Source organism: Apis florea, unplaced genomic scaffold (genome assembly GCF_048593485.1).
Source record: "Apis florea isolate Af1SG1 unplaced genomic scaffold, ASM4859348v1 contig_3375_pilon, whole genome shotgun sequence".
Taxonomy (NCBI): Eukaryota; Metazoa; Arthropoda; class Insecta; order Hymenoptera; family Apidae; genus Apis; species Apis florea.
In genome coordinates, this window is record NW_028256748.1 from 252,015 (window position 1) to 276,855 (window position 24,841).

At 31.7% G+C, this 24,841-nt stretch overlaps 1 protein-coding gene across 5 annotated transcripts in view; it reads right to left on the minus strand.

Annotated features, from left to right (window-relative positions):
* The window catches only part of Msp300 (Muscle-specific protein 300 kDa), a 109,096-nt gene extending 89,022 nt beyond the window's left edge, over positions 1–20,074 (minus strand). For 4 of the 5 annotated variants that reach the window (XM_086912316.1, XM_086912315.1, XM_086912314.1 and 1 more), the window contains exons 1-6: positions 18,823–20,074; positions 2,187–2,248; positions 1,475–1,570; positions 1,309–1,392; positions 1,024–1,116; positions 137–315 (exon numbers count right to left, since the gene is read on the minus strand). In XM_086912316.1, coding sequence (XP_086768442.1) covers positions 137–315; positions 1,024–1,116; positions 1,309–1,392; positions 1,475–1,570; positions 2,187–2,248; positions 18,823–19,492 — 1,184 coding nt within the window. In that variant the 5' untranslated portion in view covers positions 19,493–20,074. Of the gene's footprint in view, positions 1–136; positions 316–1,023; positions 1,117–1,308; positions 1,393–1,474; positions 1,571–2,186; positions 2,249–2,384; positions 2,529–18,822 lie in introns of those variants that run through there. The other variant, XM_086912318.1, reaches the window with a different exon arrangement.
* Between the last annotated feature and the right edge of the window lie 4,767 nt (positions 20,075–24,841).

The window sequence follows — 24,841 nt, forward strand, 5'->3', positions numbered from 1 at the left end:
TTTTGGAAAGGAGTGTACTTTCGCGTGGTTGGTATTATTTTTACATGGTTGATACGAAAATACGTTAAACGTAAATATTATAGTTATAAATATAAGCTACATCATATAAATATAATAACGTGTATAGAACACTAACTTTGGCAGAGCATTGGTAACCCACTGAAGCAGAGTTTTTCTTGCTCCCTGCTTCCATTTCTCGCTACTGATGCGTTTTCTCTCGCTGGTCGCCGACCCTTGGGTACTCAAGCTCTCTAAGCTGCTCTGACTACCCCATGTTTGTCCAAGATATTCCAATGCTCTGGTATTCTCCTCGATCTAGAAAAATACCGGATCAGTGGACCGCGGAATATGATATTCGAACAACAATAGGGCGTATATGGGGTGGGGGTAAGGTTGAAAACAAAAAGACTCACAAAAGGAAGGATTAGCGTGCGTACTAGGGTGATGCGTAAGATCATGTAGGTGCGTGCTAATTTAACACTCCTCTGTATACATATATATTTTCTCTACTGCTTTACTGTTTTTATTAATATCGTAGATGATAAACTTTTTTTTTTACTCGTTTCTTTTTTTTTTCTTTTTTTAAATAGCTACTCACCTTTTTTCGATCCTTGGATCGTAGCTTGTTTTTATGGAATAAATACGGTTAGCAGAATGCAATGTAACTTTTTTTCTTCTTTCGCTCTTAACGAGGATTAATTTCTTTTTTAACGGAAAGGAAAATTATTAAGATATTAAAAAAAAAAAAGAAAAAACTGTACTTGTATATAGAATGTTTGTGAATTCTTATAAAGAAGAATTTTATGAGGAAATTGAACAACTTTGTTATACGAGCAAATTAATCCCCGCTGCAAACGATCGTCGCAGTGCTGCCGCACGGATATTATAACGCGTTTATGTAATTTGATGTTATAATGTGGCACGAGCGTCTTACTTAAGCAACTACCGCATTCTAATTGTACAATTGTGCTTTTTTATGTAGCTTCGATTTGTATTCGACTGTACAAACGAAAGAGAGTCTACCTGGAAGTATAAGATGATAGTCCATATCAAGCCTAACACTACGGGCGGTCGTCCATCTACTAAATCGGACGAATTTATGTTCACTAGCTTGATCTGCAATAAACAGTCATGAATAATAATTACTAATATATTCTATATTCTGAATTTTTGAAATAGTGAATGTAAACTCCAAAAATTTGAATTTAAGATTTAAGAAAAAATTATTAACCTCTAAAATTTAATGTGAATGAATTATTTCACTTCTCGTGATTCTAAATTTCTATTTTGAGAGAAATCGTTACTCACTTTTTTACTTTGTAAGAACTGAAGCGCAGTATTCGCGTTACTAAGAAAATGCGGTCTCTTCAAGTTACGACCCCTTTCCACCGGCTGCGAACAGAGAAACGCGTTTCATATGTATCTATTCTATTGATCGATAGTTACGATACAGCAGCTGTTATGCCAAACTTACCAACTTCTCGCCGGATAGAACTTCGAGCAATGCGAGTAGGCGGGTGCCATCCTTGAGATCCTCGATTAAATCATCCACTCGAAGCGGTGGACTTCTCTAAAAATTGTTTCAATCATTCATATTACGTTCTCCATTGTTATTTTCGAAGAGAAATCTTAGATTATAAAATATAAAAAAGAAAAATGAAATAATCGTAAAACTATTTACAAAATATTCTATCAGAATTACAGAGATCTAAACGATAATGGAAGTTTTAAAATAAATATCACGTTTCGCGAGATTTTTTAAAATCTTTTTTAAATTTCACGAGAAATTTGGTAAAGATTTAATGCTTTTGAACGCAATGTCGTGCAGCTTGTAGGCTATGTACATTTCGAGGGAACGAGTCCGGGATTTCTAATTCAAGTTTCCAAGTATCCGGAAGTGCGGAAGTAGGGGAGAGGTATCGAGACTCGCGAGCCAGGCACGAATTATTCCGAACTTCTGATATTCGTGATGAGGAGTAATTTCAATGTTGCCTTATTATATAGAAGGGACGATAAAAAAAGAAGAAGAAAAAAAAGCTTGCGTAACGTTTTCTGTATGAGAGATATTTAAAGATGGATTGATCACGAAAGAAAAATGGTTGAAAGGTTCAAAGGTCGTTTACCTGGTTTCAAAATACGTATATTTTTACGAGTTTCACTCGAAGTTTTCTTCTGATTTTTCTTACCTTGGAGAGATAGGAATTGATCCAGTTGACGAAGGTCTTCTTTTGTACGCGTTCTTGTTCGTCTGAAAAGAAAATGAGAAAAATTTTGATGACTTTGTTACAAAATATATATAATCTGTTATTAAGATTTGATATTTTAATGATATGATTTTATGATATTTTAAAATTCGTATAGTGTATAATAATTTTAGTGTGTACCAAATAATTAATATATAATTTGGTATGTAATAATTTTACATCTCATCCCTTATATTGATTTGAAAAGACACTAAAGCTCGTACACCGTAAATTTTGTTTTTAACATTTCTGATATTTCAGTTGTTCAATTTTTCTTAAAAGAATATCAAAATTTCGCAATTCATTTTTTTTATATTGATTTTTTATATATATAAAAATAGAAATGTATAATTGTATATATATGTATAATGTAATTATATAAATAGAAATGTGGATTCTTTTCCAATATTTAATATAAATTCGAATATTAATATATGTGAATATAGAAATAGAATGAATGTAGAAACGAATGCACATTTTTCTATATTTTTTATCTTTAAGAAATACCATGTACGATTGTCACATTAATCTTTGAAACGTGCCTATTTTCAAGATCTATTCTTCGTTTCTTTTACAAAGTTTAACTTCTTTCGAGATAAATGTCAATTTTCATGTAATTACACAAAAGAATTATATTAAATCTAATTGCATAAAAAAATTCAATATTTAATAAAAAAATCTTTTAACTTTAAAATTAAAAATATATAATTAAGATTTTCTATTTTATTAACATCAAAAATACCTTAACAATTAAAAATTAAAAATATTCATTATTTTATCAATTCTATATCACATCTACCTATACCTAATCTCGAAAAATATCGTGATCGTTTTTAAATTTGCAATTCAAAATCAATCTCTCTCGATACTATGTCGTTGAATAATCGATATCAGCCTCTCGAGTACAAGAATAATTATAACACGATGTTTAACGACATTGATAACAGAGATCGCGAGAAAACGTTCGCGATAATGTTCGCTACGATTTAAATAAGTAGTTCACTCTTTATGTCATTACGTCATCGACAATTGCGCTGCCTCGTTATCATTGCTGTGAAGTTTAAATCGAATTAGATATTGTATACTTTACGATTTTGTAAAAAATCCGGAATTTCAATATCAATTTTAAATTGATCACATATTTCAATAAAGGTAATCATGAAAGAGAAAAATTCATGATAATCTCGAATTTCGATCATGTATTACATTCGATCTGACATGCATTAATCGAATCTTTCGTTGAAAATATTTTCGTGGAGAAAAAATTCGCGATTCGAGGTGTGAAACGAACGCATCGGCGGGAAACCAGTTTCCCACGTAAGTAAATTTAGCCAAGCATGTACACACGCGTGGAATATGCTGCTTTTATTGGCAGTAAACGTTCACGTTCTTACGTAGCCCTTTTAAAATATCCTTTCGAATATCCTGAATCATACATACGATATACTTTCATTCATTTCTCGTTGAAAGAACCCATACAGTCGTTCTATTTATCGCCAAATGTTTACATGCGCTCTTTTTTCTTTTAGTAAGCACGCGAATATAGAATGAAGACTCAATGAAAGCATATCATCTGAGCGTATAGAAACATGAATGTGTGTATGGAAATGTATACTTCATGAATTAATTTAATAATTTTCTTATTTCCAAAATTATTTTCGTTTTAATTTAATTTTGAAAAAATCAAAATTAATTAGCGGGATTATTAATTGTAATTTTGGGGTTGATGATTGTAATTTTATTTTCTTTTATTTATTCGTTAATATTAATAATCTTCAAGAATCATGTAATGAAATAAAGCATATTATGCGAATTTGCAATATATTAAAATTAGAATAGATAATATTATATCGTTACCAAATGTTTCCAAATAACAAATTACAGTGAAAAACTATATTTAACCATCTACTTTTTTCATGAGCAAATAAAATTCCAATTACAGAAGATTAATAAATTTCATCAACAGCTGCAATATTCGTTAAAGACAGAAAAATAGAAAGGAAGTATCATTTCCAATTATCATTAACACACCGTCTAAATTAAAATGTCGAAAGCATGTAAAACTTCTTGCGAGTGGCTCGAAACGAGCGAAACTCGCGAATTCCCAGAATTTCTAATTTTATGCACCCTTCTTCTTCCGCACGAAAAACTATCCACCGAGCGGATAATTAGCGAAGTTAGCGCGAAAAACGACGCAATCTTCGTCGTGGATCGTATAATAAATCACGTTTTAATGGATGCATAGCTTACATTTGGCAATGATTTGGACGAAGGGCCGTAACTACCAATAAATGGGCAAGAGGAAAAGTCGCTAAGAACCGAGGTCAATTAAAAGGTGCCCACGTTATATGTGTGCATGTGAAAAACTAGTGTGTATATGTTCGATGCTGTTAGCAAGCATACGTGATCAGCATGCACATCGCGCTCTGTCACTTGAAGCGTCAAAAGTACAGTGCTCTCAACTCCAGACTGTACAATACTATGTTTTGCATGGACAGAGCTACTTATTATAAGCTTTTGTCCCCCTTTCACGTGGTCGTGATACAGTCTGAGAACAAATTTTTAAATGTATCAGATTGTATATACATATATTTTCTTCGCATACACTATAATAATGACATAGCATTACAATGTTGTCGAAAGATTCTCATTCTTGTGTAATAAATTGTTAATGCAATATTTTAAGAAATATATTACTATTTTAATGGATGCATTTTTATATGAAAAATTTATAATCAAAATATAAGATTTAAATTTATCTCTATCTTAGTGCATTTAAAGAAAAATAAAAGTTGGTAATTTTTAAAGTTTGTGATCTTTTTTGATAACAGTGTAAAAAAAAGATTGAAATAACATATTAAATACAGTTCTTATATTTTATTTCATTGAGTGGGAAAAACAACTCTGAATGAAAAATTCTTTGATCGGGGCTATAGTAATGTAGATCACAATGGACTCTCGTAGGAAGATATTGTTTGCTAATAGGTGATTCTTGTATCTTAACGCGATATGAGTCAGCTGTTCTAAATAGTGCTGAGAGCATTCGCATATAATTCGACACTCGAATATTTCACGTGTACTCGACTGTATTCCTATTATTATCCAACCATGATGTTATTCTCATTGATGACAAAGATCTAAAACAGATCGATCTTTCGAGTTTCAAATCATTATCATAGACAAAACGAGCTCATGACAAGAACCAAACTCGTGGTCTACAAATTTCAACTCGATCGGTTTATTAATTCATACTGCTCAAACACTGTATATAGCACGATCGATGCACACTTAATGTATTGTGAAATTATACATTTCGTGCAAAGGATAATTTAGTTGTAATTTAGCTGTTGGCCGTGATGGTTAGACGATCGGTGACGAGGGCAAAAAACTCGAAGAAGAAGCGAACCGAATCAGGTGAAAAGAAATGGAAAAAGGGAAGGAAAATAAATGATACGATAGAGTGCGAACAGGGAATTATGTTATTAGTTGTAAATAACGTGGGTTTGACATTTTATTAGCGGCTTAATGGAACGATAATGGAAGTCATGGCCATGGACGTGCGATAAATTTTAAAGAAATACGATTTGAACATTGATATCGTTTAAACATAATGTTTCTTGAAGGAATAAAAAAAAAAGGCTGCATCATAAAGTGATGGCGTTTTAGGACGACGAAAGACGATTAATCTTCTCGTATTTTTCGGCGCAACTTTTATTCTATGCTATGTTGGCTGCATCGTTGATAAAATGCAATCACGTTGAAGTGAAAAATATTGTTGGATACATTGTATCTGTTCAAACAGAACGCGAGATATTATAAGTTATAATAAGGAAATCATGCATATTTTTTACTTTCAAATTATTTAGAAATAATTGGAGCCTCTGACTATAATTTTTTAACTTATTAAATGATACAAATATGATATTTTAAAGATATTAAAGAGAAATTATTGAATTAATTAATTTTAATATTAGAATAATTAATATTTCATTTTTTAGAAATTAAATGATTATTATCGATGAAATTAGAAATGTATAATTATCGTTAGTTGTGAAATTTATAATTAACTTTTGATAACAATAAGATAAAATGAAATTTAAAATAAAATTCTATTTTGTAATTCAAAATATATAACTATTATTATGCGCAATTATTATGTGATTGCTTTAATCTTTATAAAGAAATACTTATAAACAAAATAATTTTCGTTTATTTCAAACAATACAATCATTCTCTAAATGATTCAAGTCTTAAAATATAAGATTTGTAATATATATCACTTCGAAGTAAGATCAACTATAAATCTTTTCAAGTTTCTACTTCTATAATCTCTAAATTCGATCATAACATTTCCAGTTGCACATAACAAATAAATTCCGACCTATCTTAACGCTTTACTTAAACTCTTTAAACGAAACGTTACAATCTGCTCATTAAACTGTTATTTCGATTGTAGTTTGACGTTAGATAACACGTATCAGACATGCTATTAAGTCATTTTACCAAACATAATTAAACAGAAATAATGCACGTGATGATCACATTACTGAAACATGCATAGTGTTACTTATGAAATCTTAGAATAAGAAAAATAATGCAAAGCGTTTTAAACTAGATTCTATTAAAATTACAAATTTAAGAAGTTTATTCGATTTTTTTTTATTAAATCTTACCAAATTATATTTCTTTCAGAATGAAAATTGTAAAAGTGCATTATCTATTTTTCAAATAAAATTCTCATCAATAATTTTTCCATGTTAAAATTATTTTGCTTTTTGATTCGTGCACGAATTCATCACGTTTTCTTTCTTCCATCGTCGAAATCGTAAATCTGACATTTAAAATTATCTCGCATTTCTCCCCTCTCTTTTTTTTCTCAGAAAGCAGCACACGTATAACATGATCGCGCATATAAATTCGTATTTTTAGCGCTTTCGTTCGGTCTGAACGGTGCGGAGATAGAAAAAGCATAAGGCAGAAGAGGAAGGGGCAACCAGTGAAATGGGACAAATTCTCGTGGATGAGCTCATGTGCTTGATATTGTTTCTCTTGTAAGATAGAAAAGAAAAGAAAATCAAGCTTCTTTTGTTTTCGTCTCAATTTTACAAAATCGGAGGAAATTGAAGGAAATTGCTTTGATAACAAGCCAATTCGTATGCCGGATAAATATCCTTTCGAAGAAAAATAATCAAGATGATCCTTTCCTCTTGATTATATTACTCTTTTCTTTTCACCCCTTCTCTCTCTCTCTTTTTTTAAATTCCATTAACTCGAAAAAATTTTTTTTTCTTTACATCCTATTCTTTATATCCTATTTTCTCCTTATAATTCTTTATTCCATTTCAATTTAACGATACAGATGGGTCCCCACAATAGCATAACAATCCTATTTCCTCGCACTGCCTTTTCCTTCACCAATGAGAAAAATGATAGATAGCTCTCTTGTTTCATGTTGTCCTCAATTCTCATTACTTGACTTCAATCTCGTGAAATAGAGGTTCTACCGTCCAGATCACTCGACAATTCCAGCTGTATATTAGAAAATAGATTTTGAAAAAAGGAAAATCTATCGAGGCTTTTTTCCTCCTCATCGTTATTTAACCTTGTTCCTATTCTTTGACTTCGATTCAACGAGGTTGCACAAACCTTTTATAATTCCATCCAATGATATCCAATGATATGAATTGTGTCCGTTCTCTAGATCCTTTCAAACAAGGATATCTGTCTCATCGATCACTTTGTCCCATTTCGCTTTATAATACCAATACTCCGATAGCAAAGGATCGTTGAGATTTCTCGAAACTTTGTCAAATACGTTCTCTATTGTTCTGTATCGATTTTTGAAAGAAAGTCTATCAAATCGTGATAGCATAATGTAGGAGAAAATTTAAAAGAAAACATATAGCTACCCCGTGTTTTTTCTATTTGCGAGGGATATTGAATTCATGGCGCAGTGAAAATAATATCCGTGACGAATCTACGATTTCCTTTGGTTCATCAACCGTGTATTTCTGCGCGTTTTTATAAAGGTACGATATACTATATTTATGCGTCTCTGGATTCAACTTGATCATAAGGAACGAAATAAGATGTCTTTGTGAATCAAAGATCAAGAGAAATATTTTGAATCCGTTTTTTTTTTTTTAATTGTTTTTATCTCATCAGTGCCATCTTTCTGTCGAATAATTAAAATATGAATAATTTTAATTTTGATCAATGACAAAAATAACGCATAATAAATATAGATTCTATTAGTGAAAATATATAATCAAGCTTTAATTATAAAAAAAATTTATAAAAAGAACCTATTTTACTTTTGTTGAATAAAGCTTATCTATGATTAACATAATAGTTATATTATAGTTATAATTATGTATAATTTTAAGTCATTTTCTTTGATACAAAGATAAAAAATTATTTAATTTTGTTTTTAATGTTTCTTATTAATAGAATTTATAATATAATATATCAAATAGAATAAACTAAAATAGATATAATTTTGCAAGTAAATTTTATAAATTTTATGTTTCATAGCAAAAAGATTTATTAATACTGTAATTTTATTTAATTTTACTTAATCTACGAATGTTCTATCGTAATAATCAAATAATAATAACAAGATATTATTTCAAACAAGAAGCTTGGATCAATTTTTTATTTGTATTAAGAAAAAAAATTCACCAATGAGTTGAATAAGTATAATTAAGTATAAATAGAAACAGTGTTCAGATAATGAAATACGGCCTTGACATTCGTATTACGATAAGAGGATTGATTTATTGTAGCCAAGACTGCAACGCGTAATTATATTCTGAAATTAAATCTTTGTGATTGCGATTCACTGCATGTTTATCGATACCTTGTGTTTGAAACAACGTTTCTAAAAAATATTAACCAAAAAGTAAGTATGAAGGTGAGATAGATTCTTGAACTTCCTTTTAAACTTCTTTTTAAAGATGATTGCCGGCAAAAATAGCTTGACGCTCGTTTCAGCAACAAGTTCATACAACCGGATAATAATGTTCGCTGCAACGAGTTTCCTAAAGAGCCACCCATTCGTAAGAACCAACGAAAACCCAACTTCCAATTATCGAATGCAACTGCACGCCACTTACTATGCATGAAGTTACATACACACACGATGTTGAGGGTCAAAGTTTCGAGGATTCGAGCCAATAACTTTTTCGATCGAATTGATTTGAGTTATGATACTGCGATATTAATGATGTTTATATAACTATGTTTATAAACGAGAAAATCGAGAAAAAATTTTTGAAAACTGTGAAAGAAGATACATCTTTGATAAATGATATAGATTTAAACAAATATAAACAAATTAATATTAATATTTCTTTTTTTATATCTAATAATTATTTTAATATTATATTGATATTTTTTTATTATTGTTTCAATTATAGTTTTTAACTAATACGAAAAATGAAAAAAAAATGTAATCTTTATAATCAAAGAATTAAGAAAGGAAACCCAATCTAAATCTCGAATTTCCATCAGGTTATCACGATCATTCTTCATCAAAACCGACTGACCCTATGTTTGCACGCGTGATTGTTTGTTAATTACTTCCTAATGAGCGTGCAGAGGGGATGAGGTAAGATCGCATGCCACGAATCGTGGTTGCTCGTCAAGCAAATTGGAGAAAATCGTGGCGTGCGTGCAAATCGTGTCTGCTGAAATCCTTGCCAAAGTCTTCTTTCCGCGATTATCTTCACCTATAAAATGGTCGCTCGTCCTCGGATAAATCGTCCTCGGTAAACTCGCTTGTACGAGAGACTTGATTTGGGTCGAGAAAAATATATATATATATATATATATACATACACACAGTTTTTTCTTTTCTTTTAACAAGATCTGCAAGGTTGAAATGAGAGAGATAAAAAAGAACGAGTCGCGTAACCCTTCCCCTCTCAATTCTTGAAACGGAAAATAAACTTGGATTAAAAGTGTCACGACTATAAATAGAAACCACGAGTCTGGTTGTGTGATCTTACACTATGATGTTTACCGTGTCTGTAATTGATTAGTGGCCTCGCGTAAATGACGGTTGGGAGTTCGAGCAATGTCACCGGCGCCATCGATCGATTCCTTGAAATCATTAGGATCTTCGATTTTCTTTAGATTTATCGTGTTGTAGTCGGACACGTTAATATAGTCGGATTACTCGTTAATTATTCATAGGAATTTGTTACTAAGTTAATTCTTCATTACTACTATGGAATTTTACTGTGGAATTTTTCTTCTATAAATATTATCATACTTCATTCCACTCAAAAAGAATATTTAAATATGTAAATAAATTGAATTATTTGATTTTGAATTTGTTAAATGTTCAGTTAATTTGTGAATTAGTTTCTGTAATGTAATTAATTAATTTCTGTGATGTAATTTCTTGGATTTTTCCCCATTACTAGAAATAATTATATTTGGAGGTTAAGGTTACGTATTGTTCTTAAAATATTATATAGTTTATTAAATAAAAAACCATGCAATAAAATGCTAGCTTTGCAGAATAAATAGAGATGACGTTATTATTGACGTTATTCTTAATTTAACATTTGTTTAACGTCAGAAATAAAATAATTGCCAGGAGTAATATTCCAATTTCGCGAAAATTTTTGTATTTATAGCTCGATGATTTCAATGATCGAAGAACGAATAATTGTAGAATGCAATGGTTGCAAACTACTACAACTAAGTTAAGCCTGTCCATCACGTGTCTCAGGCATAGGTAATCAGTTAAGGGTAGGTACTTGATTTACGTCTGGTCTAATAACGAATATTCCATTCAATTTCTAAGATGTAGAGAGTATTCATCAACGATAAGTACCAAGCATTTCTGAATGAGAACGCACCTGCACGCCATGTGTGTACAAAAATGGCACATCACGCATGATGACACCTAAAGCTTTAAATATAATCTGGTATATGACATATACATATGACATCAAAAAAGAATAAAAGTTTCGAAGAATTTTAATTGGTCACGCATTAAATCACCATCTCTTTAAATTATTCAAAATTTTTAATTACACACTTATTACTATCATTCTTAATTCATTTTTTAATAAAGATTTATTATCATCTTTGATAGAGTATTCATAATAATATGCAAAACAACATTTGATCGAAAAAATCTTAAAAATAAAATAAAAGAAATTATTATCCTTTTACATCAGTAAGCAAAGTTTTCAATATTATATTCAATTTCCGATTTCAATAATTTTTTATTAATAAAATTTTAAATTCTTGAAGTAAAGCATCAATAGCTAATATATCTAGTTGGATAACTAGTTGGATTTTAAAATCATTTAAAGAGAAAATAAAAAATCTTTAATTTTATGTTAAATGGAAAAAATTACTCTTTTCGTTATTGCCATTTCTAATACAAACTTTCTAATACAAATTTAGATCTTTTTTAAAGATCTATTATTAGAAAATCGTCTAAGAAATCTTATGTATGATAATATGAAAAACAATACTTATACGAAATCAGTCTTGAGGAAAAGAAAAAAAAAGTGAAATTCGATCATAAAGGAAATGAAATCTAGAGAGTTGTTTCTAACTCTAATAATTTTGGATCGAATTTTATTTTTCATTCGGGATTAAAGTCCCGTAATATGAATATCACTAAATTATCAATCGACTCAATTGGATTGGCCGATTCCTCATCAGGAAGTCTTTTCCCTTCGTTAATTCGTGGGCTATGCAATTTCGCGCTTCTCGTTTGGCCGGTTCGGACAACCGGTTTGCTTCGCTAGATGAAGATGATGCTATTCGAGATAGAATGAGATCGTTACATGTCTCTGGCAGGTAGACGAGAAAGAACCGAGAAAAACCGGACGGAAGCGGATGGATACGCTAAACAGGATGAAAAGCAAAATAATGTATTATGATTTGTTCTTTTCTTTATTCGAATTATGATTAGATTGATTCTTTTCGGAAACTGAAATTTATATAAATTAAAATGAGATTTAGAATTATTTCTTTTTAATGTTGCTATTGTGGTCGTCAGGAAAATTATATGTCATCTGTTTTTTATTATATTGCAATTTCTTTTGTATTCTATAATATAATATGAAAGGTACTGGAGAGAATATTAATAAGTTAAAAAATAAAATAAAAACCAAAAATAAATTCATATAATTTCTTGGAGATATAATTTTTATATTTAAAATAAATATAATTTTTGAAATTATTATTTTATTTATCATTTTGAAAAATGAAGGCATTTAAAACACTTTAATAAAAAAAACAATGATATATTGATTGAGATTTCAAGCAAAAAAATTTTAAAAGAAATATATATAATTATATCATAAAAAACGATGATGGAAGATATCGTATCTCGATTAACTTTTATGTTTGATCATCATTGCATCGATTATGATCAAATATTGATATAAATATTATATCCATTACATGACTCTCAATATCAGTTTTTATCACTGATAAATACGCAACAATTTCAACGAAATAATTAAATAATAAAAAAAAAACAAACTTGAATAATAGGAGAATAAAAATTTACAAAATTCCATTTACATTTTTATCGAAGGACAAAAGAAAGAGGAGAAAAATCGTAAGGATGATCTTAAAAATCATCAAATAAAATTTAGTCGAAATATAATCAAGAGAGAGGAAAAATACAGAATTCGATGAGGCTGGAGAAGGAAAGATGTAGCAAAAGGTTCCAGACAAAACGAGTATGCTTGGAGCGTAGCCTTGAACTGACGCCCAATAACGTCATCGTTTACTATTAGCACGAGTTACCACATTACGTTTTATACGTGATACATTGCCACACTCGATCGTTCTCAGATTCTGAAGCATTCTTTCTCCATACGATTGCATTTTTCATTAAATTTAACTAACGACTTTGTTCTTCACCATTAAACCTTGTAATCTTTACGTCGCTTTAGTTATCCAGTTCTCTTGATCTATTTTATCGTCAAATGATATTTTGATATAATGATATTTACTTAGAATTAATTTTAGTTATAAAAAATGTTGAAGCACGGATCATTTTTATCGTACTTTTTATTTTTTAACTCGATAATAGATTTCGTTAATTCTAAGTCCATGTATTACTTTCTTGATAGATAATTCGTGATTAATTGATTATCTTACAAAGTACTATTCCATTGTAAATTCTATTTATCTAAACTTATATGAAAACAAGTTCGTAATAATTCATTCTTCATTTTATATATATAATTTTTTTCAAAGAACTTTATCCAAAAATCTTAATATGATATGAACATAATATAAAATTCATAATTGAAAAAAAAAAGAAACAATTTCTTTCATTTTTTACTATTAATTTCATTCATTATTCCAAAAATTAATAAAAAATATTTTTTCTTTTCTATAAGAAAACAACATTTTTTAATTTATATCAACGATTCTCCTCTATCATCACAATATTACTGATGAAAGATTTTTTTCAAAATCTTATTCAGAATTACTATACGACATCTATGAATTTCAAACGAGTCAAAACGCCGATTATCAGAAGGTCGCGTGTCGAATTTGACGAATATCCGATGTCGCGTTGACCATCAGTTGACCATCGTGCGGTGACGCAACGATTTAATTAACTTGGGGGGCCGGAGAACCGGAGGAGACCTTGACCTCGCTCTCTCGCCTCCGTTTCGTTTCTTAACATGATCGTTGTTCTTGTTATCTATCCGCCGACGATTCGGTTCCTTTCCTCCAAGCCCAAGCCAGTTCAATTAAAACGAACAGCGCCCCGCTGGATATCAAGTATGGCGATATTTATTCACGCAACGGGAAAGATTTTGTTCTGAGACGAAGATTGGCCTCGAAGAAGAATGCGATAATTTTTATTGGCTTCTGCTCGATGTAATTCATGTTTTATTGATTTAAGTGCGAACCGGTAACTTGTGAAGATTATTTCCAGATAATGTTGAATTGTTGATACTCGAAATGTTATGAAATGTAGGATATTTATTTCGAACTATGTATGGATTGCATTAAAAGAATTTCATAATATATATGTGTATATATATATAAGGAATATATTTAAAGATATTTGAATATTTGATTCTTTGAATTTTACGTAGTTCTAAATCTATGTGTCTTTTGGAATTTTTTCTGTATATTAGATCAGTGTTAGCTATTCATTAATATTGGTTGATATTGGATCTTGATTGAGTTTGTAGTAGGTTGAGAAAAATGTATTTCCTTAGCCTATATGTACATATCTGTATGTATATATCAATACGTATATGTGTGCTGATAAAAATTCAATTGCTGTAAGTTATAAATGCTTATGTGCGTTCGATGAAGCATGTGAATTTCTTCGAGAAAATTGGAAAATCGTTCTAGAAGCTGTCGATGAAGGTAAAACCTTGAAAGTTTTATTTTTGAAAGTTATTTTTGCATTATTCGTCCATAATTTTTATATAAAGACCAAAAAGATATTCAGAACACGAACAGACCTTGTTTTAATACGTTCGAATCGAATTTTCATTACCTTCAATGGTGTTATATATGCCAATATATAACTTTCATATATGCTTATTAAATTTATATTTAATAAAAATTCATATGAATTATAAACTGTAAACTACTTTTCAAAATTCTGCAATTTTTTAAATTTCTAATTTGCATTCCAACTATCGAAATATCAACATCAATTTATATTGTATACAACGAATATATTAAATCCATCAAATGGCATAAAAACGATCCTAGCCAGAAACATTAACCTCTGACCTTAAAAAATCCAAATCACAATTATGATATATATATTATTAGACATTATTCAATAATGTCTTAAGAAAACTTAGTTTCAACTTTGACTTTAATTCCAATTATTCAATAAGAATCTTACATAATTTTTCAACATTTTATATTTGTACAATATAATTAATATTTTTAGAAGTAGTCTTTTAAAAAAAAATTAAGGAAGAAGATTTAAAAATAAAGAATAATAAAGATAAAGAAAATTAAAGATAAAGAAAAATTAAGAAAAATTAATAGGTAACCACCAAACATTGACCTCACGATTCGAAAGTAGAAACCAAACTCCAGAGAAAGTATCAAGGTGAGATTTGAGAGCCACCGTCTGGAAGCTGGATATTAAAAAATGGTAAGACGTTTGCGGTTTCGGTATCGAATAGCTATTGAATGTGCCCCGTTTACGAGCCTCTACTCGTTATCTTGACCTAACAAGCTTCGTTTTATTTATTCGTGGATACTAGATCAATGGTTCGTTGCCCCTGTTCTTCGATCGACCAATGACGATCGAGGCTATTCTGCGACCAACGTTCATCGTTGCCAAAATGTAAGCTCGTCAAATTTGAAATATTTTCGTTTTAAACGTCTACGAATTTCTCATTTATCCAGTCGAAACACGTTTTCAAACTTTACTGACAACTTTGCTCCAGTTTTTTCCTTTTTTCTTTCAAAGCCAATAATTGCTTTTTTACAAGTTTCATAGCTGTCTGCTCGACTTTAATTTACGAAATTTTAATTCCGATGATTATCTTGAAAATAAAAACTAATAAATTTAACGCAATATTTGATGAATTATGTAGAAAATTAAAGATTTATTTTAATTTTTTCAGAATATCAAAAATAATTTGTTGTGGAACTACATTATTTTTGATATTATTATGATTTCTCGTTCTTTGAATAGAACTACATATGTATTTTTATTTAATACGTGTAAGTTATTGAAAGATAAATCCATTGACCTATGATATATTGGTCTTCAAAGACCATTCAAGGTCATTTATCATTCAAAGTCTTCTTCGTTACGTACGCGTACGCATACAATTGAACTAATATTATTATTGAAAATGACCAATTTACAATTTATCATCGTTAATAAATTCTTTTATACAAGAAATTTAACAAATATAAACATGTAAAATTAAATATAAATTATAAATCACAAACCAAGTACTTTACTCGACATAAAATTATATTATCAATTTATATTTATATATAAAACTTGTTCGTAGAGCAAAAGTCTCTAGAATTGGTTTACGATAATTTAAGCTGATAAACTAAAACATACATATATTACAAGCAAAAACAAAGATTATCTCATAATCTCAAAAACACGTTAACCCATACAAGACCAATATTTATAACACAAAAGATCTTTCTTAAAAGAAAAGAAAGAATTTAAAAAAAATTTTTTCGTATAACAAAATTTAAAATCTAATTACGAAGCAATTATAATTGGACACTTTGGATAATTGAGCATACTACACCAAACATTCGGCTAAATTCGCTAAATACGTGAAATTTTATAACGTAATACTACGTAGATAACTATGTAAAGAGACACCCTATATTCTAATCAGCGCATTTTTGATCATGGCAAATAAATATTTCGATATACCAGAGATAATGGCCATGAATGCTACATTGACAATCAATTTTTCGGTTTGTAATATATAATGATTATCAATTTTTTTTAAATTAAAGTTATTAATCCACGAAAAAGATGGCATTATTCAATGTGTCATCGATGTTTAAATGATTTATTTCGGCTATGTTCGTTTCTTACAAATTCTTGGATTCGTTTGTTTCAGATTTGAAACAAATCTAATGATTTTCTTCCCTTATTCAAATTCTGGTGGATTATTTCACGTTCTCGTTACAACGAGTTGTTCGAAAGCATCTTCATTCCACGTTTTCTGCGGTTTCGTAGGCGTTGATCCGGTTGCTCGCGAACGCGTGTCGCTCTTGAGAAAAGTTCCACGAGGTCCCCATGAGGGAATTGCTAATACGGTACTTAACAAGCGGCGAATAACTATTGATCGCAGAGGAAACCGGGTTCTTCGTCCACATTGCTTCGTTACTCCTGAAAGAAGCTTTGAGACTACTACTACTACTACTTCCTATCCTCGTTTGAGGATAGGAAAAAGTAGAAATAAAATAGAATTGAACGATTGGAATTGGATCTATGTATTTTGTTGATTGATTAAATTTTAGTGATATTGTATAGGTGGCTAACTACAGAACGCGAACCATGAATGAAATTTTCGCGTTTAAAAAAAGCTGTTAAAAAATATATCAAGAAATGTATCTCTCGATAACGAAGATTTGAGTTAATCTAGTTTCGTGATCAAGATTTGATTTGAATTAGCATTGGACAAGAATGAGAATTGCTCGTACACTCAGAGATGTATCTAAACTTGACTCAGGTTAGAATTAGTCACGGATTAGACACGGATCAGACATGGATTGGTCGTATACATATTCAAACACGTATTTTGGAGACAAAGATTTAAATCAGGATTGGATTAGATTGGTCCTTTGCATATTCAACGACGTGTCTCGATGACAAAGATTTGGTCGACTAGGGGAATTAATCGATTTCGTGGCGCACGCTTCGTAGACGATTTGTCAATATGAGAAAGAGCAAACAGGATCTAGACGTGTCGCGTTGGTTCTTTCAGATGGATGAGTAATGAATCGCCATTGTGGATCTAGGTCACCGCGTAATTTTATAATTTCCCCAACGAGTGATCGATCATCATCGCCGGAGGACATTAGCCGTCGCGTCTAACTATAGGAATAACGATGAAACTTGTTTAAGTGTAAATAAATCTTATTCGAATATTTAAATTTCGTTGAGAAGTAATTGTGACAATAACAAAGGATAATTTATCGAGAAATAGAATAGAATAAATAATAAGCCGTCCATAATTATATAATATCTGTATACAATTTAAAAATCGCAAAATGATGATATTTTCTTCTCACGATGAATTTTACAAATGCTCTTATTGTTACTGTTACATGTATCTTGCCTGGTATTGACCGGTATTTACAGTGTGCTAAACAAAGTCAGGGATCTTTCTAGTCGCGACAGAGGTTCGTGGAGTTCGTGAAAGGGAGTGGAAATTATTTTTCCATTGGATCAGAACGAGTCGTGAATGCTATCTATCTAGAGAAAACTTGGAAACGATAGCGTGAAAGGAATTAACGATTAATCGCAATGACAATTCCTAATGAAAAAATGATTCACGAGGTTATATAAAATTTATTTTCATTTATCATTAAATAAGCGATCATTATTCTACGATCTTGTAAATTGCCTATTTCATTATAAAGTATACTTCATAAATCCATTAGACGCCTCTTTCAATTGCTTTAGTAATTTATAAAATTTTTTACTTGCAAAGAAATTTTAAAATAAAAATGTTCTTTGACTTGTATTAAATAGAATATTTTCTTTGCGTGGTAGGTATTTTCTCTCAACATCGATCAATTTCCGATAATTCCATTTCATGAATATAAAATTCTCTTAGAACGCAAATCAATATCAAAGAGAATTTAACAACTCCGTTTATTAATTTTCTATTAGAAAGATAAAAAAATTTTAAAATATATCCTTATATCCTTAATTACTAGTCTCATTAAAATCTTCCTAAAGGAATTCGTTTAAAAAATATCGACAATCAACATTGCATCGCATCGCAAAATCAAATACACCCTGAGGTGCACTGAGCTATCCTCTGCACCTAAATCGAGATCACGTTGAACGAAGAATAGAAATCGAGGAAACAAACAATACCTTTAATCTCAGCGATATGTGCATCGTACTCGCTCTTACTGCGCACATATTCGATCCTGGTGGCGACGTTGTGGAAGCTCTGGGTGCGATATTCCGCGTACCACTCGGACGGCGTTCGATCGTCCAAACCCAGATGCTGGTGAGGGCTACTGCCCCTCCTATGCGACAAACTCTCCTCCGATGGAAATCTCGTGAACGACGTGACAGAGCTCGACTTACTCCCGTAATTCGGTGCACCGTGGCTGTGACTCTGGTAGGCCGAGTCCTCGAGGGCGTGTTCCTCGCTAGGCGTCCTGCTCGATTCGGCGAGAGAAGCACGGGTCGACACGCCACCGGTCCCGATCTCTCTCACGCTCTTCCGCACCGTGATCTTCTCGAACTTCACCACCTTCGAACCGTTCAATTCGCCCTCCTCCACCAACCGTTCGAAGCTCTCCTCGAACGACGAGTCGCTAGCTCTGGACGACGGCCGAGACGATGGCCTGGAACCGGGTCTAGGATTCGTGGGCGATCTGTACTGACCCGCATTCCGCCTTGCCTCCTTGTCCTCGAACAATTCCACGAAAAAGTTGACTCTATCCCGGAGCCGACCTCCACGTGGCGTGCTCGGGCTGCCAGGGCTGGCCCGGCTGCCGGCAGGACTCGCGCTCTTCGGTGGTGTCTCCGACATGATTCGCCGCCAGCTCGTAGCTGCCGCGTTTCACCTCGTGCCGTCCCTCGCTGATGTTGCTCGCGCGAGTCTTCGCTCCGGGCTAGCCAGCCCGAAAATTCATTCTGTCGTACTCGCACCGGCTCCGTACTACGTTTCCGGCTTCTCCTCGTTTCACGGTCGAGCTGCGCTCGTGGACACCTGTTCTCCGTACACCACACCCTGCTACAACCACCACCATGTACATCGGCAGCAACCGCTGCGTTTCTCTTTCTCGTCGTCTCGCCGACAAGACCCGAAAAAAACGTTAAACAACGACACTTCTTTCTTCCTCCTCCTCCTCCTATCGCGGCCCCCGTGGCCACCACGCGCGACTCCCTCACGATTTCTCCTCACAGACACACACGGATACGCGTTGTGCGTTAAACTCGATCGTTACGTACCCAGTCTAGTTACCACGTACGAACGATACACGCACGCTCATATCGGCCTGTTCGCGACGACTGTCTAGATGTGCGATACGCGTCTACCGCTCACGGAATGCACTCCGGCCGCGCACCACGGCCGCCGGTTCGATATTGGTGCCTCTCTTCCCGACCTCTCGCCGGGTCCCCACCTCGTTCCTCCGTTCCGTGTGCCCTCCGTGCCCTCCTATACCCCCCTGCCTACCCTCCTCCCTGCCTACGGCCCGCATTGCACGCTCACGAGGACGTCCACCACGAGAGTTACGACTAACCGGCGCGACATCCACCAAGAGGAGGACGCGTCACGATGACGAGGTCCGTGACGATGCCGGGGACCATGCGCCGCGAACCGACCTACGTCGCCGTCGTCGTCGTCGTGGTAGTCGTCGACGCCCTACCTGCCTCTCTGCTATTTGTTTCTTCTCTCTCTCTCTCTCTCTCTCTCTCTCTCTCTCTCTCTCTCTCTCTCTCTCTCTCTCTCTCTCTCTCTCTCGCTCCTACCTAACCTCCCTGACGCCGATCGATGCTTTTATCCTGCGTCCTTCTCCTCCGCAGCCGGCTAAATGTCACTTCTCGCGCCACCGTTTGAACGAGGCCTTATAGCAAACTCCGGTATTTCACGTGCCGACATGAATCAGGACACGTTTCTTCGATTGGTGTGACCAAGGGGGAAAGTTTAGCGAGGAAATTGGAATTGTTGGAGATCGTGGAGGACTTTCGTGAAAGGGGATGAGCTCGAGTGGACTCAAGTTCGAGGAGCAAGTTTCTGTGAAGGAGATTGTAATATTTCTATTAATGAGTTTTGAATGAAGATTCAAGAGAAAAGAGCACGATAAGTATATACTTTTTTAGAAGGAGTGATTTCAATATATTAGGTATTTTGTGAAAATTATCTTACTTGATGGTTGGGATTACATGTAAATTTTTTGAAGATATCGATTTTTAGTATATTAGATATTCTGTGGGTAAGTTGTATATTCTCTGTTACGTAGTCTCGTGTCATGAGTATATCAAAAAACTTAAAATTCGATTAATACGATAAATTGAGGCCTTTTTCTTTGAATTTATCTTATCATGACTTTTTTAGAATAATTTTTGTTTATTTATATATTAATATAAATTTTATCGTACAATAATTCGTTCATTTTAGGTTTATCAATTGTAAGATTATATAGTTGCCTAACGTATCCAAATTAACTGGAACTATTTTAACATTAAAGCATTGCATATTATATCGAAACTCATGAAAAGTTATAAAATTGTTTGTTATAATATATACATTTTGATTCATTTCGTAAAATATAATGAGAATTTTGAAATACTTTCGAGAAATATGTTTTCAAAATTTCAAATATTGCAATTTCATTCCCTTCCTTTCCATAAGATAGCATGAAATATTTATAGCAAGGTTAGGTATATCTCTAGATTTAAGTTACGTAATAAAGAAAGGATAAAAGGATGTCTGGGGTGACGTAACTATAAAAATATCTCCATATATCTCGAGATATAAAATATAATTATACAAGTTTTCGTATTTATAAAAGTTTTTCTATATTTTTAATGAAAACAAATTTCTTATGTGAAATACTTAATTCTAAAAATTGACAAATTTAAATTAATAATTGACCCAGACATTTAGATTTACATTGCGTCAACAAATGGTCTAATGATTGTCGATAATGAGCGGATGTTTTGTACATACTGTCACTTGCCAAAAAGTTGTTGGCACTTTTGCAACCGGCTATCAGTGAAACATTAAAGTGTTACTTGTGCTATTACGAATTGCAACGAAAATTTCGAGATTCTATTTTTTTTTGATGACAAAATCGATAATTTACATTATTTCTTTTTCCTTCTTCTTTCCAGTTAAAAGAAGAAAAGTGAAAGACGTCATCAACGAGATATCTAAATGCATTTTCAAGAGGAAAATCAAAGAGGACGTCTATACGACACTAATCGTCTTAAGAATTATTGATTAAAGCGAGAAATTTAATATTAAAAGAGTAAAATTGAGAATTGTAATAAATATTTGATGAAACGATTACTGTAATCTCTTTAACGTTATTAACGATTTAATTAAAAATGATGCTCTCTTCTTAACATCTTCAATTATCCATATTATATCTTTTGAAAATATATAATATTTTATAATAAAAATATCTTTAAAAAAAATGCTTCTATAAAGAATAATTCAACGTAAAAATAAATTTCGAAATTTCGAAAAAACATTTCATATCGATATCGTTGGTTGAACATTGTAGGAAATGGCGCATGTTTTATCGGCAATACTGTTCTACGAAACAGTGACGCGTTATCCATATATCATCGTTACGTAATATACGTGATAATCGTAACTAGTAAACAAAACAATGAGATTCGTATTTAGCGAATGCTTTTCGAATGTTACTGTTCGATCACATAACACGAGTACGAAAATAAAATTATTTTTATTTTTATTTCACTCATGTGATTGTTAAAAATTATATTTCATCGTATATTTGTATTTTTTGGATCGTTAAACGTTATTAATTACTTGTCAACTCTGCATTATATCTTGATAATATTTGATTTTTTGCACGAAGCAATTTTTAAAAATTAATTATAAGTATAATATCAAGAATTTTCAGTTATGTTATATCATTATCAAGACTTTTTACAATTTGAGCCGAATGTAAAGAAATGTTTTTTTAACACACGTATCTATATACAAGTTTTGCAATATTGATAATTAAGGATTATGTTCGAGACATTAAGCTCTATTTATATATCGAGAATTCTTTGTCGTTTTATCTGTGACAAACAAACGTGCATTCGATATTAAATCACGTATATGTCATTGATAAAATTACTTTCTCCGATATATGAATTATTAACTATTTAACAAATAGTTTCGATGACTAATTGGAATATTGAACACTGAATGCCGAACACGATTCTAAATGCAAATTAGAGGAGCGCGCATGCTTCATTTAAATACACGGTTTCAAATATTTATGACATCGTCTATAGGTCGTTTTAAAAACGGATACATAGGACAGGATCACAAATCATCGAAAATATCATCGTCTTCCCAATTAAATCTTTCACCATCAATTCTTTTGCATCACTGCTTGTTTATGTAACAGTTTATTTACAATTTATGTTTTGCAATCAATTTATATGATTTCTTATTCTTATTATAATGTGATTTAAGACAAAGAATTTTATAAATCTACTTAATATTTTCTTCTCCCAGAGAAGATTCTGTAATTTGAAGATTTGAAGAAATTTTGAAATTCTTTTTATAGGTCCAATAATATTATTAATGGAACTATTGATGAAGTATCAAGATATCACAAAATAATAGAATATCAAAGTATCAAAACATTATTAAAATTCTTAAATAATCGGAATATCTAAATACGAATCGAATTATCAACTTTCTTTGGCATTTCGAAATTCAAATCTTGGAAAATTACATTCTTCCTAACATACGTATTTTAAACGACATTTCCCGACCTACCACAAAAAACTGGCTCGAAGACAATTTGCATACGAATCAAAACTTTTGAATTTGCGAAATTTTCCTCTCGACGATCAATCGATTGCTCGATCACGCATGTATATGTGTGATTCGCATACTTATCTGTTGAACTGTGCAAGAGAAATAGATGACGATGGCTCGCCTATTTATAAATGTGACGGAGGCACCTGCCTCCATTCGTTCACGATAGCCGCCATTGAAATTTTTCTATTTTTCTCGCAAAAATTCGAACCATTCGAAATCGAATATTTTTTAAAATCGCTAGTGTCACGATCGAGAAGGACTCTCGAGATCTTCCTCTAGAAACCTGCAGTTTTCGGGGATTTCGATGATTTGTGAATGAAATTCATACTCCGGCCCTCTGTTGGCACGCGATGTGTTTTGACGATATTACGTGATGCGATTCTACCCAATTGTTTATTACTTGCTCCAGAAAGTAATTTATTTTTGAACACGTTTCTTATACTTTGAGAAGTTTTCAACCCTTTGAATTATACGAATCAAATATTATACGAGTTCAAATATAACAAAGGAAATCTATTTTATCTATTTTATTTCGTGAATAAATTTTATTATCGTATAATTAATTATGTGTACCTAAGAGAAAATGTATGTATGTAAACGAGAAAATATTTCTTTTCGATTGCAAATTAAATATTCCTTTTATAAAATGTGATGGATTTAATGGTGAACTATTCAAGATGCTCAACATTATCGTTTTAATAATATGAAAAATAACGAGCGAATTCCGATATAAAATAAATAAATTCCTATATTGTAGTAACGAAAAAAAAAATTAAGTTTTTATATCTCTGATCGTAGCTGAAAATAGTATTTTGTAAATACTTGCATTCATTCATGAATAATATATCATGTTATAATATAAAGAAACAAAAAAAAAAAAAAATACGAATCACGAATATGGTTTATCGTTTAAAGCCATTGGAGAGAGAAATAATAAAATAACAGAGGAAACAAAAAACTCGGAAACAAAAAATTATTTAAAAACTTTAGTATTTCCTTAAACATATATCATTCTTTTTCTTTCCTTTTTTTTTTTTTTTATATTTTCGCAGCAGATTGCATATCTATCAGTTAGACCGTCATTATTTAAATATAATTCACGGTCGATGATGGTTATATTTCTTAGAAATTCATTTGTCTATTATTTAACATACGAATAAATTTTACTTATTTCTCAAACATTGGCCAATATCCACTTCTGTTAAAATTTAAAACTGTGAAACGAGAGAAGATAACATGTATAAATAAATATTTTTAAATTCAATAAAATATCCGTATAAAAATTAATTATAAAAAAAATTATAAAAAAGTTGAAAATTGTGCAATCAGTACACGTTTCCATTTGTGGAAGACGGAATA